This window comes from Aulonocara sp. 'chitande type north' Nkhata Bay, linkage group LG10 (genome assembly GCF_057382095.1).
Source record: "Aulonocara sp. 'chitande type north' Nkhata Bay isolate Kocher_YH1m ecotype deep benthic linkage group LG10, A_spYH_male_GT1.1, whole genome shotgun sequence".
Taxonomy (NCBI): domain Eukaryota; kingdom Metazoa; phylum Chordata; class Actinopteri; order Cichliformes; family Cichlidae; genus Aulonocara; species Aulonocara sp. 'chitande type north' Nkhata Bay.
In genome coordinates, this window is record NC_141353.1 from 23,453,551 (window position 1) to 23,466,809 (window position 13,259).

The 13,259-nt window shown below is 43.3% G+C and overlaps 1 protein-coding gene across 1 annotated transcript; it reads left to right on the forward strand.

The window, feature by feature from the left end:
• The first annotated feature begins 4,810 nt into the window (after positions 1 to 4,810).
• Positions 4,811 to 11,712, forward strand: spry4 (sprouty homolog 4 (Drosophila)). Its single transcript, XM_086309186.1, has 2 exons — positions 4,811 to 5,062; positions 7,212 to 11,712. Exon 2 carries the CDS (start codon positions 7,259 to 7,261, stop codon positions 8,405 to 8,407), a length of 1,149 nt encoding a protein of 382 aa, XP_086165312.1. The 5' UTR covers positions 4,811 to 5,062; positions 7,212 to 7,258; the 3' UTR covers positions 8,408 to 11,712.
• The last annotated feature ends 1,547 nt before the right edge of the window (positions 11,713 to 13,259 follow it).

Consider the following 13,259-nt stretch of genomic DNA (forward strand, 5'->3'; position numbering starts at 1 on the left):
GTGAGCTGAGGATTTATGTGGAGCTGTGGTTTTTATTGACATTTGTATTTGATTTTAAAATGCAGGCTTTTTCCTGCTGGTATTGTGTAATCAACTTCAGATTTCTGATGGGCAAATTTTGTTCAATTGCAGCTGATTGTGAATGTTTAATTAACATTTCTTCATCATTGGTTATAAATCTATTTCTCAAGGTTGATTCTTGCTCCACAGCTATTTCATGTGTTTGGGGAAAGCTGTGAGCATACAAACATGGTGTGACCTTGGAATGCACTATGAAAGTATTCAAACTCTTGAGTTTGTATTTCTGCATGAGCCCCACACAACTGGTGTTAATTGTTGAAAGATTTTAAAACGTGAAACAGGGGAAGGGGTGGGCAGAAAAAATAAATGGTGGTTTACCTGCAAGAGGAAGCTTTAGATTTAAGGTGTGAGTACCCTGTAAAGCTGTTACTGTGATTTGCATTGAAGGGCCGTCACCTAACACCGTTAACATGCTAAGACACACAAATACAGATAGAGTCAGGAAATATTAGACAGACAAACAGCAACAGATTAGTGAAAAACAAAGACAGACAGACCTAAGTGATAAGCAAAAGGTGTACTGATGCTGTAATTTGATTTAGACTGAGACATTTGGGGATTGGAGCACATCGAAAACAAAGCTGAGGATAACAATTCATACAGTAGAAGTATTTTACATTACAAATAATGAAGACTTTCCAAAGTTTACTCAGTGACATGGTAGAAAATACTTTTAACATTAAGTATGTCAAACTGCTCGTGAAGCAGATGGGGCTAATCTCAAACTCACAGCAGTAGCCAGCAGATGTGGCAGGAAGAAAAGTAGGGAGGGAAGACTCTGGAGAGAAATCCGGGCCTTTCCTTCTGTGCATGTATGCCTGGATGATCACACCGATGAGAAATCTACAATTCAACGAGCACTTCATGTGGGCCATGCCTGGAAACCAGCCAGCTGCAGACAGAAATCTTCAAGTATCCACAGTGTGTGTCTTTGTGCATGTCTGCACATCTGTGTGTGCAAGAGACATACAAAAATGTGAGCTAAAGGAAAAGGAGGCCGCCATTTCCTAATGTTTTATTATGTCTTCAGTTTTTTGGTTTTTTTTTTACAGTACTCTTTTAAGATAGCTTTACACTGAAAATATCCCTGCAGACTAACAAGCCAGCACACTGTCATGGTCCATTCATCTATTTTTCCCCACTTCTCCAAATATGGATCAGAGGAGAGAGCAGTCTAGGAAGAGATGACCTCCTCCATTTCAGCCACCTCCTCCAGCTTTTCTGGAGGGGAAACCAAAATGTTCTTAAACCAGCTGAGAGATACAGTCACAGTCACAGTCTGTTCTGGGCTGGCTCCAAAGGCCTCCTTCCAGCTCAACATATCTCTAGCATCTCACCCAGGAGACATCCTACTCTGAACCCCGAACCACCTCAACTGAGGTGTCGCACAACATAAAAATTATTAACAGAATCAATGACAAAGGACAGTCCTGGCAGAGTGCACCTGTCACCAGGAATTAGTCTGATTTATTGCCAGCAATGCAATACAAGCTCTCACTACAGCTGAACAGGGGTCAAAGAGCCCATAACACTGAGCCCTTTAACCCATATTTCCGACGCACTGCCCAAAGTATGAACTCAAATGCTTCCTCGAGGTCTACAAAACACATGTAGATTCTTGAGAGGATAAAGAGCTGGTCCACTGATCTACAAACAGAACAGCTGCACAACATCCAGAGCCTTAAGGGACTTCAGGCAAATCAAATCAACCCCAGGGGCCTGGCTGCTGTGGAGTTTTTAATTACCTTGGTGAACTCAGCTACAGCAATGGGCAATTTATTCCCAATACAGAAGGTGCATCAGCAGGATTCAGAGGCTCCTTGAATTATTCTTTCCACCAGCTGACTAGGTTGAGTTCAGCAGCACCTGATCCCAAATGGTTAGGAAACTGCTTCCTAGTCCTGAGTCACCTGATGGGTTGCCACAATCTCCTTGAGGCTAACCAATAGTCTTGTTCCATGTCCACGGTAAATGTCCCTCACATCCAAGTTTTTTGCTTCAGCTACTGCCCTATCCTCAAATCTCCAGAGTTTCACCAGCCAACCAAGTTCCTTTCCCAACCTGTTTTATCATCCTCCCCCACCACCTGATCAACTGACAGTTCAGTTCTTCTCTTGGTGACATCCTTATGCTCGAACAGTGAGAATGAAGAACATGTGACCAGCAGAGGTCCAGTAACATAACACCAGCCAGGTTCCGATTGGGCCAGCCTATCGTGGCCCTTTCATGTCACCCAGTAGGTCAATGGCATCCCCAGAAAAGGCAACCTAAACCACCAGTGACTCCAATATGCCCGCGCGCTCTGAACTCATTCTGCACAAACAACAGTCAAAGCCAGTGCGTTGACCCAAAGATACAGGAAAGCAAGACTCTCATTCACTGGTAAAAATCCCAATGCACCGAGGGCAACTCCAGCACTGAGTAGTCCAGCCCCTCTCCAGAAGACTGGCTCCAGAACTCAAACTCTCCACTCAGGTAAGCCCAACTATATCTAGCTAATATCTCTCAGCCTCATGCACCAGCTTAGGCTCCCTCTCCACCCGAGAGGTGACATTCCATGTATCAAAATCCAGTTTCAGCAACTGGAGATCACAACCACCAAAGCCCTGACTTCTGACTGCTATGGACCCCTATGGCCTTTTCTGTATATGTAGGCCCACATGAGGGCTAGCCCATACGGCACATTCAGGCTAGGCCTTGTGAGATAAGCCCCTCCCCCAGAACTGGATGCAGAGAGTGGCCTCAATAATCCTGTTCTGGGAGCAGTAACGAGGACCATTGTTTTCTTCGTCAAGGGGATCTTGTGAATCGCACTTACTCTAGCTTCTCACCTTGGCAGACCCTACCATGGGCAAAACAATACAATTCCTGGGACCACACAGGTTTGCACACCGCTTCACCATGATGAGGTGACACTTCATCGATTTATAGACTCATTTATATGTTTAGGTCTATAAGCATTTAGACAGTGGTAAGATATTTGTAATTTTGTACACCACCGCCAGTGAATTTGAAATCAAACTGTTAAGATATGAATAAAATGCAGACTTTCTGTTTTAATTCAAATGGGTTTAATGGCCATTTTAGAAATAGATCTGATTAAAACCTGCACTTCAATCATATCTTGATGGTTTGATTTAAAATTCACTGTGGTGGCGTACAGAGCCAAAGCTCCACAAAAAAATGTGGTCCAAGTATGTTGATCTTATAAAATGACTCCCACCAGAGCAAAACAAGAGACTACAAGAAGCTGCAAAAGTTCTCTTAAACTTAGTCATTTATGCAATGTAAATTAAATAATAGGCTATTCTTTGCAGGTGTGATTGTTTTCGTATGTCTCCTACTGCCGTACCTGACCATTTGAAACACCTCTGACTAAATTCAAATTCTTTTCAATACATGTTTTACCGACATATCACAGTAATACGCCAGTCCATCCAAACACATATTCAAAAATTGAATGCTGACTTAATTCCCTTTCTTTCTTGTATTCTTTCTTTTTTCTTCCTCCTTTTTCTTCAAAACAATAATCCCAATTTGGAGATGTAGTGGTTTCCATGGTGATGAGTGCAAATGGATAATAGGGCAACTGTTAACCTTTGACTGGTTAAAAGCCCCAAGCTGAGGGAGGGGAGGTAGGATAGTGGTGGGGAGTTTGCAGGGAAACACACACACACACACACACACACACACACACACACACACACACTAGGATGTCAGTGAGAAAGGAAATTCGCACTCATTTCCTCCGTGTGGTTTCGGTACAAATCAACAACATCCTGTCCTTTTGTGAATCCTGCCTGCCCTCATGCTGGTTTGTGTTTCAGAGTAGGCGTTAAACCCCCCGCCGTTCTCCTACCCCTCCTCCTCCTCCTCATCTTCTCCTTTTTTTCTTTCTTTTTTTTTTAACATTGCCAGAGAGGCTGTAGTCATACCTCACATTGTTGCCGAGGAAGGAAGGGCATGTCCTTGTTCGCAATAAATGTCTTTAGCTGGAACAGGAACACAAGGGGAGCGGCTATTATGAAGTCTAATCGAGCAGAGGCATGTGACCTCCGGTATCTTGATATCCTCGTTGAGAATCCGCTGAATGAGGCAAAAAAATAAACCTCAGACGTACACTATATTTATTAAACGTTTTATATTCTCGCAGATTCTGGTATGTATTGTTTTTCTGCATCTGCATGTTTTCCATTAGACACAGGTCGCCATCCATTCGTCAGAATCAATACCAGAGATCATATCTGCCTTCAATGAAAAAAAATTTATTAATTCATTGCAGATTTGGCCCACTCATATTCCGCTCTATCGCCTTTCTGTTACCATATTATAATCATAACAACATGTAGCATCGCTGGCTTCGTATATAAATAAATTAGGGGGATAAAAGGGTGGGGGGGACATCAGAGCCCACTCTTTATGTAAATCAGGCCTGACATTGCCCTTGTGACCAAAAAACCCCCCCACCTCCTTCTCATTTCCTCGCCCCCTCCTTTTTCTTACACACACGCCTCATTCGCTATTTCTTCCCATTCATAAAAACGTAGGTATGGCGCCTGCGCAATGCTATTCGGAGTCCTCCCCATTCATAAAAATGTAACATCCGCATTTCAGCCCTCCCCAGTCGCGCGGCCCTGCCATTCACAAAAAAACAGAGAAAAAAAGACCAGGCATCTGCGCAGTGCCGTCCCTTTCCTTTCCTCTACCCTCCCATTCATAAAAACTCACTTCCCTCCCCCTCGGTGGTTGCAACATCATATCCAAAGCTCCGAGTCCACAACCGCAGTCGTCTTTTATGCACCAGCGAGTGGAGAATAGTGCGGGGCACCAGTTCGCCGTCCCCATACCTTGTTCTTATTACCCTGTAAAGTTTGGACTTATCTTTATCCATTATTCCTGGAGCTACTCGCTGCCTTGGAATAAAGCCTGTGCGTAAACGTCGCGCGCAGCGGAGAGATGAAAATTGTATCCTGAAACAACAGTAAGTGATCACCTCTCGTGTTTTTCCTTTCTTTCATCTCTAGATGTTTGTAACTAGTAAGTGTGTCACTGTAAAGAGAAACTGTTCGGTACTGTTCAGTGTTGCCTTCACTTGACTGGTCCTCTCAGTCTACTCAATCGCGTGCACTAAAACGCTCCTGCAAATTCTATTTTGCAACAAGCTGTTTCCGAGGGTTTGCAGTTTAGGTCAATATTTAACCACCGACTTCGGACCAAAAGCAAGGTGAAGGTATCAGAGATGGAGAACGACGCGTAGTCCAAACCGCCGCTTTTTTTCTTTTCTTTCTTTTTTTTAATATCAAATACGCATTTCAGCGGCTGTCGCATCGCTTCGTACACCCCCCCCCCCCCCCCCTTTTTTTTCTTGTCTTTATTTTTTTTCAAAGACACAATAAAAAGCAGCGGGGCAGACCCACACTTCAATCTCTGCGTGATTCGCCCTTCTCTCCAAAGCCTGTAGGTACGTTTATCTCTCGGGCGGTTCGGTTGCGTGTGTCCTTCTCGCTCTGCAGCGACTGCCTGGCTGGCACGCCATCGATGGTGTCAGGTGTTTATGCCATTAGTTTTTTCGTTTTAGCCCATTGGCTGCGACAAATCTTGTATTAATTTTCTACAATGCATTTGTTGTTGTTGTTGTTGTTTTTTGCGTTTTGGTTTTTTGAGTGCCGTGGACGTATAATGTCCAGCTTTACACACACACAGCTACGCACCGAACAGCCGCCTATCAAAACGACTCTACATTCCCGTGTCTGGTGGCACGCAATGTACCATTTCCTTTATTAAGCTTGTGTGTTTTTTTGACATTTTACAAAAACTGTTTGAATACCTGCTTATAACGCCTATATAAACATGCTATTTGTGTAAGTCGAGCTGCCGCCTCCGGTTTTTATGACTCAGTCATTGACATGTAGGGAGGGACGCGCACACACATAGACACACACACGCACACATTCGGGCTTGCACACGCATAGTTCCGGCTTGGAGCTTATAATAGTCTAGATTTGACGATCACAAGCGCTTGTGTCGGTGCCAGCTATGTCGCAACAGGTTTCTCAACCGGGCTTCTGAAAATATGAGGAATGGGAGAATCACACTGACAGCTGACGGTCAAGCAAAGCTGTGTCTACCACTGATACATTTACGAAAAAATAATACAGATGTATATATTTGCTGGGTGATGTGCGCAAGCCCAATAAATCACAAGACGAGCATAATCAAACGAAAATGATCTGAACAAGCTGATTTTTTCGTCGGTATATTTTGTTATAAGGTAACCCAAATGAATACTGTAGACAGTAGGTCGGTGAGCTGCTTTTCGTCAATATATATGTAAATAAAATGGATAAAATAAATCTGCCGAGCGCTCATTGATGAAACGGATGAAACCGATTTCTTTCAGCCTCACCATGACTGGAGCGTCTTGATTCATGCTTGCAACACCGAGTGCAGCCAGCAGCCCATTCACAAAAAACTGCAGTTCATAAAATCAGCCCCATTCACAAATCCCAGGGTCTGATCTCTGATTCAGATTCGTGTTTATGCAGTTTGCACACTGACAGATCAAATTTAAAAATACAACATTAGGTCAACTTGTATTACATGAAATAGCTGTGATTCTATAAAAAGACCTAATTTCCTTTGCCTCTTGCATTCATTTAGTCACCGTTGAAGTCTCTTTTCTGGCAACCTTCTTGTTACTTTGCCTTGTTTTGCATCTTTGAGTCTTTTGCATGCAAACCCTGCTCTCTGGTGCTCCCTGCTCTTTGGAGGGGAGGCAGTGAGAGCCCAACTTCTATTGTTCTAATGTCAAAGTTAGAATGGAGGAGGCTTAGACTGAATACCCTGTCGGTATTCAGTCTAAAAATCACCATGGTTTGGAAACTCTACATTCAAATAATTGCAAAGATCCGGTCTGGAGAAAAAAAAGATTTCTATGGAGAGACTTGTTTTAAAGATTCAGTATTTGTTTTCTGTGAAGTGAACTACTTATATCAAATGTCACGTTCGCATGCTGTTAGAGGTGTTGATCTGACATCTAACCATCTTTAATTCTCTAGTTTATTGCCATTTTTTTTAATATTTTAAGATGAGATTAGTCTTAAATGTCTCTTTTGTATCTGTTTCTGCAGTATTGCTAAATGCTGCTTTAGAGAGAAGTCGAGGCACCAGCCTACATATGGAGTCCAGGGTTCCCCACCACATCCCCGGAGTGTCCTCCTCCCTCATATCTCAACCCCTGCTGGACAGTCGTGTGCCCTACGGTCGTCTTCAGCACCCTGTCACTATTTACCCCATCGACCAGATAAAGTCATCACACGTGGAGAACGATTACATTGACAGCCCTGCTGTTGTTTCTCAGCAGCCTCCCAGCCAGAAATCTTTGAACCCAAGAATCACCTGGCTAGGTCAGAATCAAGAAGCCTTTCTTGGTGCAAACCACAACCATCATCACAATCACCAACACCAACCTCCCCAGCATAGTAGGTGCGAGCCCCACCTTCATCAGGACACCACCACCCACCCTTGGATTTCCTTCAGTGGAAGGCCCAGCTCTATCAGCAGCAGCAGCAGTACCTCATCTGACCAGAGGCTGCTGGAACACGCTGCACCCACTCCAACAGTGGACCACCACCCTAAATTGCACCCTCACCCCGGCCCCATCAGTACAATCACTACCCAAACTCCAGGCTGCTTCAGTTCCTCAGAATCTAAGGTCCTCACTTCTTCCTCCTCTGCTTCGTCCTGCTCCTCCTCCTCTAAATCCCTTGACCTCAAGTCCGCAAAGATGCCTGTGGGAGGTGTATGCTCCGTTGGAGGTCAGCAAGGGTTGGCAGTGATTCCTTCCTCTCCGACCGAGAAGAAGCACCTCCTTCTTTGCGAGCACTGTGGGAAGTGCAGGTGCACAGAATGCACACTTCCCCGAACCCTTCCTTCTTGCTGGGTCTGCAACCAGGAGTGCCTGTGCTCTGCTCAGAGCATGGTAGATACCGCCACCTGCATGTGCCTGGTCAAAGGGATCTTCTACCACTGCACCGAAGACGAGGATGATGAGGGCTCCTGTGCCGACAAGCCCTGCTCGTGCTCGCAGGCCAACTGTTGTGCACGCTGGTCCTTCATGGCTGCCCTTTCTTTCGTCCTGCCTTGCCTGGTTTGCTATCTACCAGCGATGGGCCTAGCCAAACTGGGACAGAAATGTTATGACAATATTAGCAGGCCTGGCTGCCGCTGTAAAAACTCACAGAGCGGCGTGAGTGTCCCCGTGTGTAAAAGTGGAGCCACAGAAGCAAAATCTGGCACTCTGGAGAAGCAGCAGCAGGGATCATGATAGTGGACCAAACTGTGTGGTGGTGACCTTGCTAAAAAAAAAAAAAAAAAAGTGGACTGGACTATACCATACTTGTTTGCTCTCTATGGATTGGACAATCCAACACCAACCCATTAAACTATCCCGTTAAACTGCTGGAAGATGACTTATGTAAAACAAAGGTACAAAGATGTTTAATAGGGTGTATGATCAAAAATGGGCCTTATATGAGGGAGGTGGCAAGTAGGAATAGCCAACAGGCCCTCTGAGATGTTTTTGTTCTTCTTTGTAAGAGTGACAAAAGAACAAGAGACAAGCTTGTGGGACTGGTATTTGTGTTTTGCGAAGATGGCCGTAGGCACAAAGTCATTGTACCTCTCTGCTGCTCAATATTTCTCAGCTAATTTTGTAATGCTTACTAAACAGAAGCTGGTTGCTGATCCACAGAATACATAGAAATTATTGATGGATGGTTAATATCTATACTTAGCCCCCACCCCCCACTCCCCACCCCAACCCAAAAGCACAGCCCAGCGTTAAACATGAAAACAAGTGATTATCTATAGCGTGGTTTCAATGACAGGCCATTGCAGGAGTGAAACTAACACTTTTAACTACTCACTCGCTCCAAGGTTATCGTGGCCACCAATCTTTTAGCGTTTCCCCTCTCTTACACCTGAAAGATGCTACCTTGGTATTGCTAACATTTGATCTCCATTGAGTTTTTATGTCCAGAGTGGAGCTGTAAAAACAAACCTTTCTAGACTTTAAAATAATAGCAATTCCCCTTAACTCTCACCATGTATTGTGCATAAGCAGTTGAGATGATCACCTTACAGTGTGTTTTCCACTACGAGGTGGTGAAGCCTAGACATTCTCAAATATTTTGAATGCTGTTCACCAGTCACCTTTGACATAATGCATGTCATGACTTGCATGCTTTAGTCTAATGGTTACCCACTGTACTAGAAGTCGATTTGTAGTAGAGAAATGTGTTTAAAGAAAAAAAAAAGTAAAGTACACTCAACCTTCTCAGGGACAGTTACAGTAATCCTCTCTAGAACTTGGCCTACACCGCATGTTGATTACTAAACTGCCTAAGAGCCTGGTCTACTTCCTCTTTGCACAAAAAAAACAAAAAGGCAAAGAAATATTTAGGGGCAAAAAGGCAAGAGTGAATCATTTAAAACGAGTAAGCTAAGCTAGAGACAAACTGGCCAGAAAAAAGTGTTTCCAGACGAGAGGGGGTGCAAGTGATAGAGAGCAAAGAGGGGGAAGAGAAGGCATAGCAAAGTCGCTGTTGTGTATGTCTGCAGTCAGCCTTTGTAGAGTAAACCTGCCACTTGCACAACCTTTTTAGGAAGACGCAAACCCCTTAAAGGATGTACTAAAGCACAGTATTAACCACCTCAGCTATCTCACATTACGTTGGTGTGCACTACATTTAGTCCCCACCCCACTGCCCCCACACACAGAGCGTCTTCATCACGTTTAAATCATTATGCCGCGTAGCTGCATACGTTGAATAGCCTCTTTTTTTAATTCTTAAAGTCTATTTTTGTGGCTTGCGTGACATTTTTAGGACTTTGCCAAAGGAAGCTGTTATACAGTAGCATGCTTTTCCTGTCAGAATGATCACAGTCACGCCAGTCTGGCCACGTGGTGTTGACGGCAGCTGGTCATTATTAAAGGTGGGCTGCCCTTTAATACAGATGGCCATTTCCGTTTGGCATAAAAGCGTACTGTCTTTGCGACTCCATAACACACATCTCTGCTTCACATCGGACCTGTGACTTTCATTAGGGTGCCTAACTTTGCTTTTACTTGTACTTGTCTAGTTGCACAAAGCTATCAGACGGGGGGAAAGGGAGGGAAAAAACACACATGGTCCTTAGTCTTTAATGTATGAGGCAATATTTTCAAAACCTAGCAATTCAGCCTGAGAGAAAAGGTGCCAAAATGGGATTGGTCGCGGGACCGGGCAAATGCCTGGTCGTCTCTAGGTGGGCAGCAAAAATCACAAATGTTTTGACAATATATTTAGTACTAGAGCTATGCAGGTGAAATGTTATTTGCTGTAAATAGTTTCACAACATTTGTGTTCTTTAGAAGACACTTTTAAATGTCCTTGAAAGATTGCATGGTACATTATAGCTACGATTCAGTACAAAATATATAGAGAATATATTAGATATATATTTTGAGGGTAAGAATACGATGTTTTTGTGGTTGTGAGGAAAAGGAAAAAAGGAGAGTTTCAAGAAGAAGGTTGGGGAAAGGGGTAACAGAAATAACAGACGTTTCTATTACTAGCACTTGATTTAGAAAAGTGTGCCCGGCAATAAATTAAAGAAGAAAAAAAAAGGAGAAGAAGCAGAAAAAAAACTCCTGCTGTTTATGCTATCCATGGCTCATTAGCAGTCGAGAGGCTAAGCTAATTCCCTGGTTCCTCTCCGAGTCCTAAAGACTGTGGACTCATTGAATCCACACAGGGAGCACAATCTACCCCCATCAGCCCATTTCCTGCCGTTACTCCTCGGTGTTTCAGCTCCCTCTTTTTCTCTTCTTGCTTTTCTTTCTTCCTCGCTTCTCTCTTTCCTGCCCCGAGAAATTGCCCAACAAACATCCCTGACCTTCCATGATTGACAAACACAGCTGCTGTGCATAAACTTGTCATACCACAGAGACATGGAAAGACATGTCTGTCTCTCTTTCACTCTCGACTTGGTTTTTCCTCTCCAGTTGTGTTCTGCGCCATCTCTTCTCACCAGAGGACATTTATTTCCAACAGTTGCTGCCTTTTTTCTTTTCTTCTTTTGCTGTTACTCAGCTCCATCACTGCAAAAGCAATGCTCCTAACTTCATGTTGGCTTTATACAATCACGTGCTCGCTATCCTGTTTAAGGTGTGGAATAATCATCCAACAGCTCAAACATTAAAACCTTTTCTTTACGCTGTGACTTTTACACACCAATCCCCCTGTGTGTCATTCATTTGTGAACACGGTTTTCTTTTCTTTTCCTTTTTTCTTTTTTTTTTAATTTAAACCCAAACAAGAGGAAAGGTCTCAAACAGTTGGGTGATGCTACTCCATTCTTTTATACCTTTACAATGTCATTGTTGGGTATTGAGAAACAAGATCTGTGCTTTTGTTTTGTGTAGATATAACAAAAAGACAAAAATCTCATATAAAAGGTTCCCTTTATAGATATATTTATTTTGAAGTTCTATTTTATATAGTATTTATTTAGATGCCAACTTTTTGTTTGTGAAGAAAGCTTATGTCGAAATGGAATGTACATTGACAATGGAAATATATATTGTTAAATATACCGAGCTGTTTGTGTCGTTACTGTTTCAACTACATAACACAGACACACACTTATACACCGTGCCATCATAACGATCATAAACCCAGAGGATTTATACTAATATGAATTATTACCACTAAAAAAGTTGACTTATACTGACATAAAGATAGCAGCACCAACAAACTATTATCCCCCCCCCCCCCCCCCCCCCCCAGTGGCTCTATGCCCCTCTAGTGGGGTCTGCCCCACAGTTTGAGCCACTACTTCAATGTAAAAAATATATTATATACTGCTTCATTTCTGACCCAAAGTTTCCGCTACTCAAAGTTAATCGTTTTCTTCTTTTTGGCTGCTCCCTTTAGGGGTCGCCACAGCGGATCATCTGCCTCGATCTGACCCTGTCCCTAGCATCCTCCTCTTGGGCACCAACCCCATTACTCACAGTAGTGCTGCATGTGTACATCCCAAAAAGGTTGATATGCTTCTGTAGGTCAAGATTTCCATCTACCGGTCACTGTTTACAAACCTAAGGTGAATTTTAAAAGTTAATGAAACCCTCAATCTGGAGCTAGATGATTTTCAATAAATACAGTTGGGGGTTTTTTTGCTCTTGACATACATACATGAGTTCAATAGAACTCAAGCTACAAGTGGACTACAAATGAAACCAGAAAGCATCTGCTACCAAACAGTTTGGTGAATCACATGCACATATCTAAACAGGAGATAGGTTTGTATGTGGTTTTTTTTTTTTAACTGCTTACAATAGCAACCGATCACTTATAAGCTGAATTTGAAGATTTTTTTTTAACATTATGCAGTCTGTAAAAGACCAGCGAGGCGCTTTAGTCTCTTTATTTCAACAGTTCAAATTCCCGAGGTCTCCCTTCCTGTGTCTGAATAGGTCGCTCTCTATAAAACACTGGTAGAGCAGCAAAGGCCAAATAAATCTGTATGACCTTAAACAGAAAGAAAACATTACATAAGGAACAGGAAATGATCCGCAGACCCCTCAGGACGACGTAACATGAGACAGGAACTAGTCAGGATGCTTAATTCATATCAGAGCTTGATGACTGCAGTGTGTGTGTGTGTGCAGGTTTAAATGTGTGTTTGACTTGTAGGTTAAACTCACTTCCTTTTAGTTTGAAGGGGTGGTCTGTTATAATCTGGATGTGTAACATTCCTTTCTCTCAAAAGCGCCACCTTATAAAGCCAGAGCACATACGGCTTCTTCCTGTCACACACACCTACACACACATTGTTGTCATCCCCCAACCCCCTCCCCCAGAACACCTGTGCTGCTCTTACCTTTTGGTGTTCTTCCTCCCTTTACGCAACCCCCCAGCTCCCAACCCCTCCACCTCCCGCGCATGTACTCGTGTACTGGGTGTTCACCTGGATGCACCTGGGAGAGGAAAGTGAATGAATTACAACAGAGTTTGTTAGGAAGAGAAGAGAAGAGAAGAGAAGAGAAGAGAAGAGAAGAGAAGAGAAGAGAAGAGAAGAGAAGAGAAGAGAAGGGCCTGGCCTTCCAGCATCACATAAAGAAGATGTTTCCG

Coding starts and splice junctions, on each gene's coding strand:
- spry4 (XM_086309186.1), top strand. CDS start 7,259: ATGGAGTCCAGGGTTCCCCACCACATCCCCGGAGTGTCCTCCTCCCTC.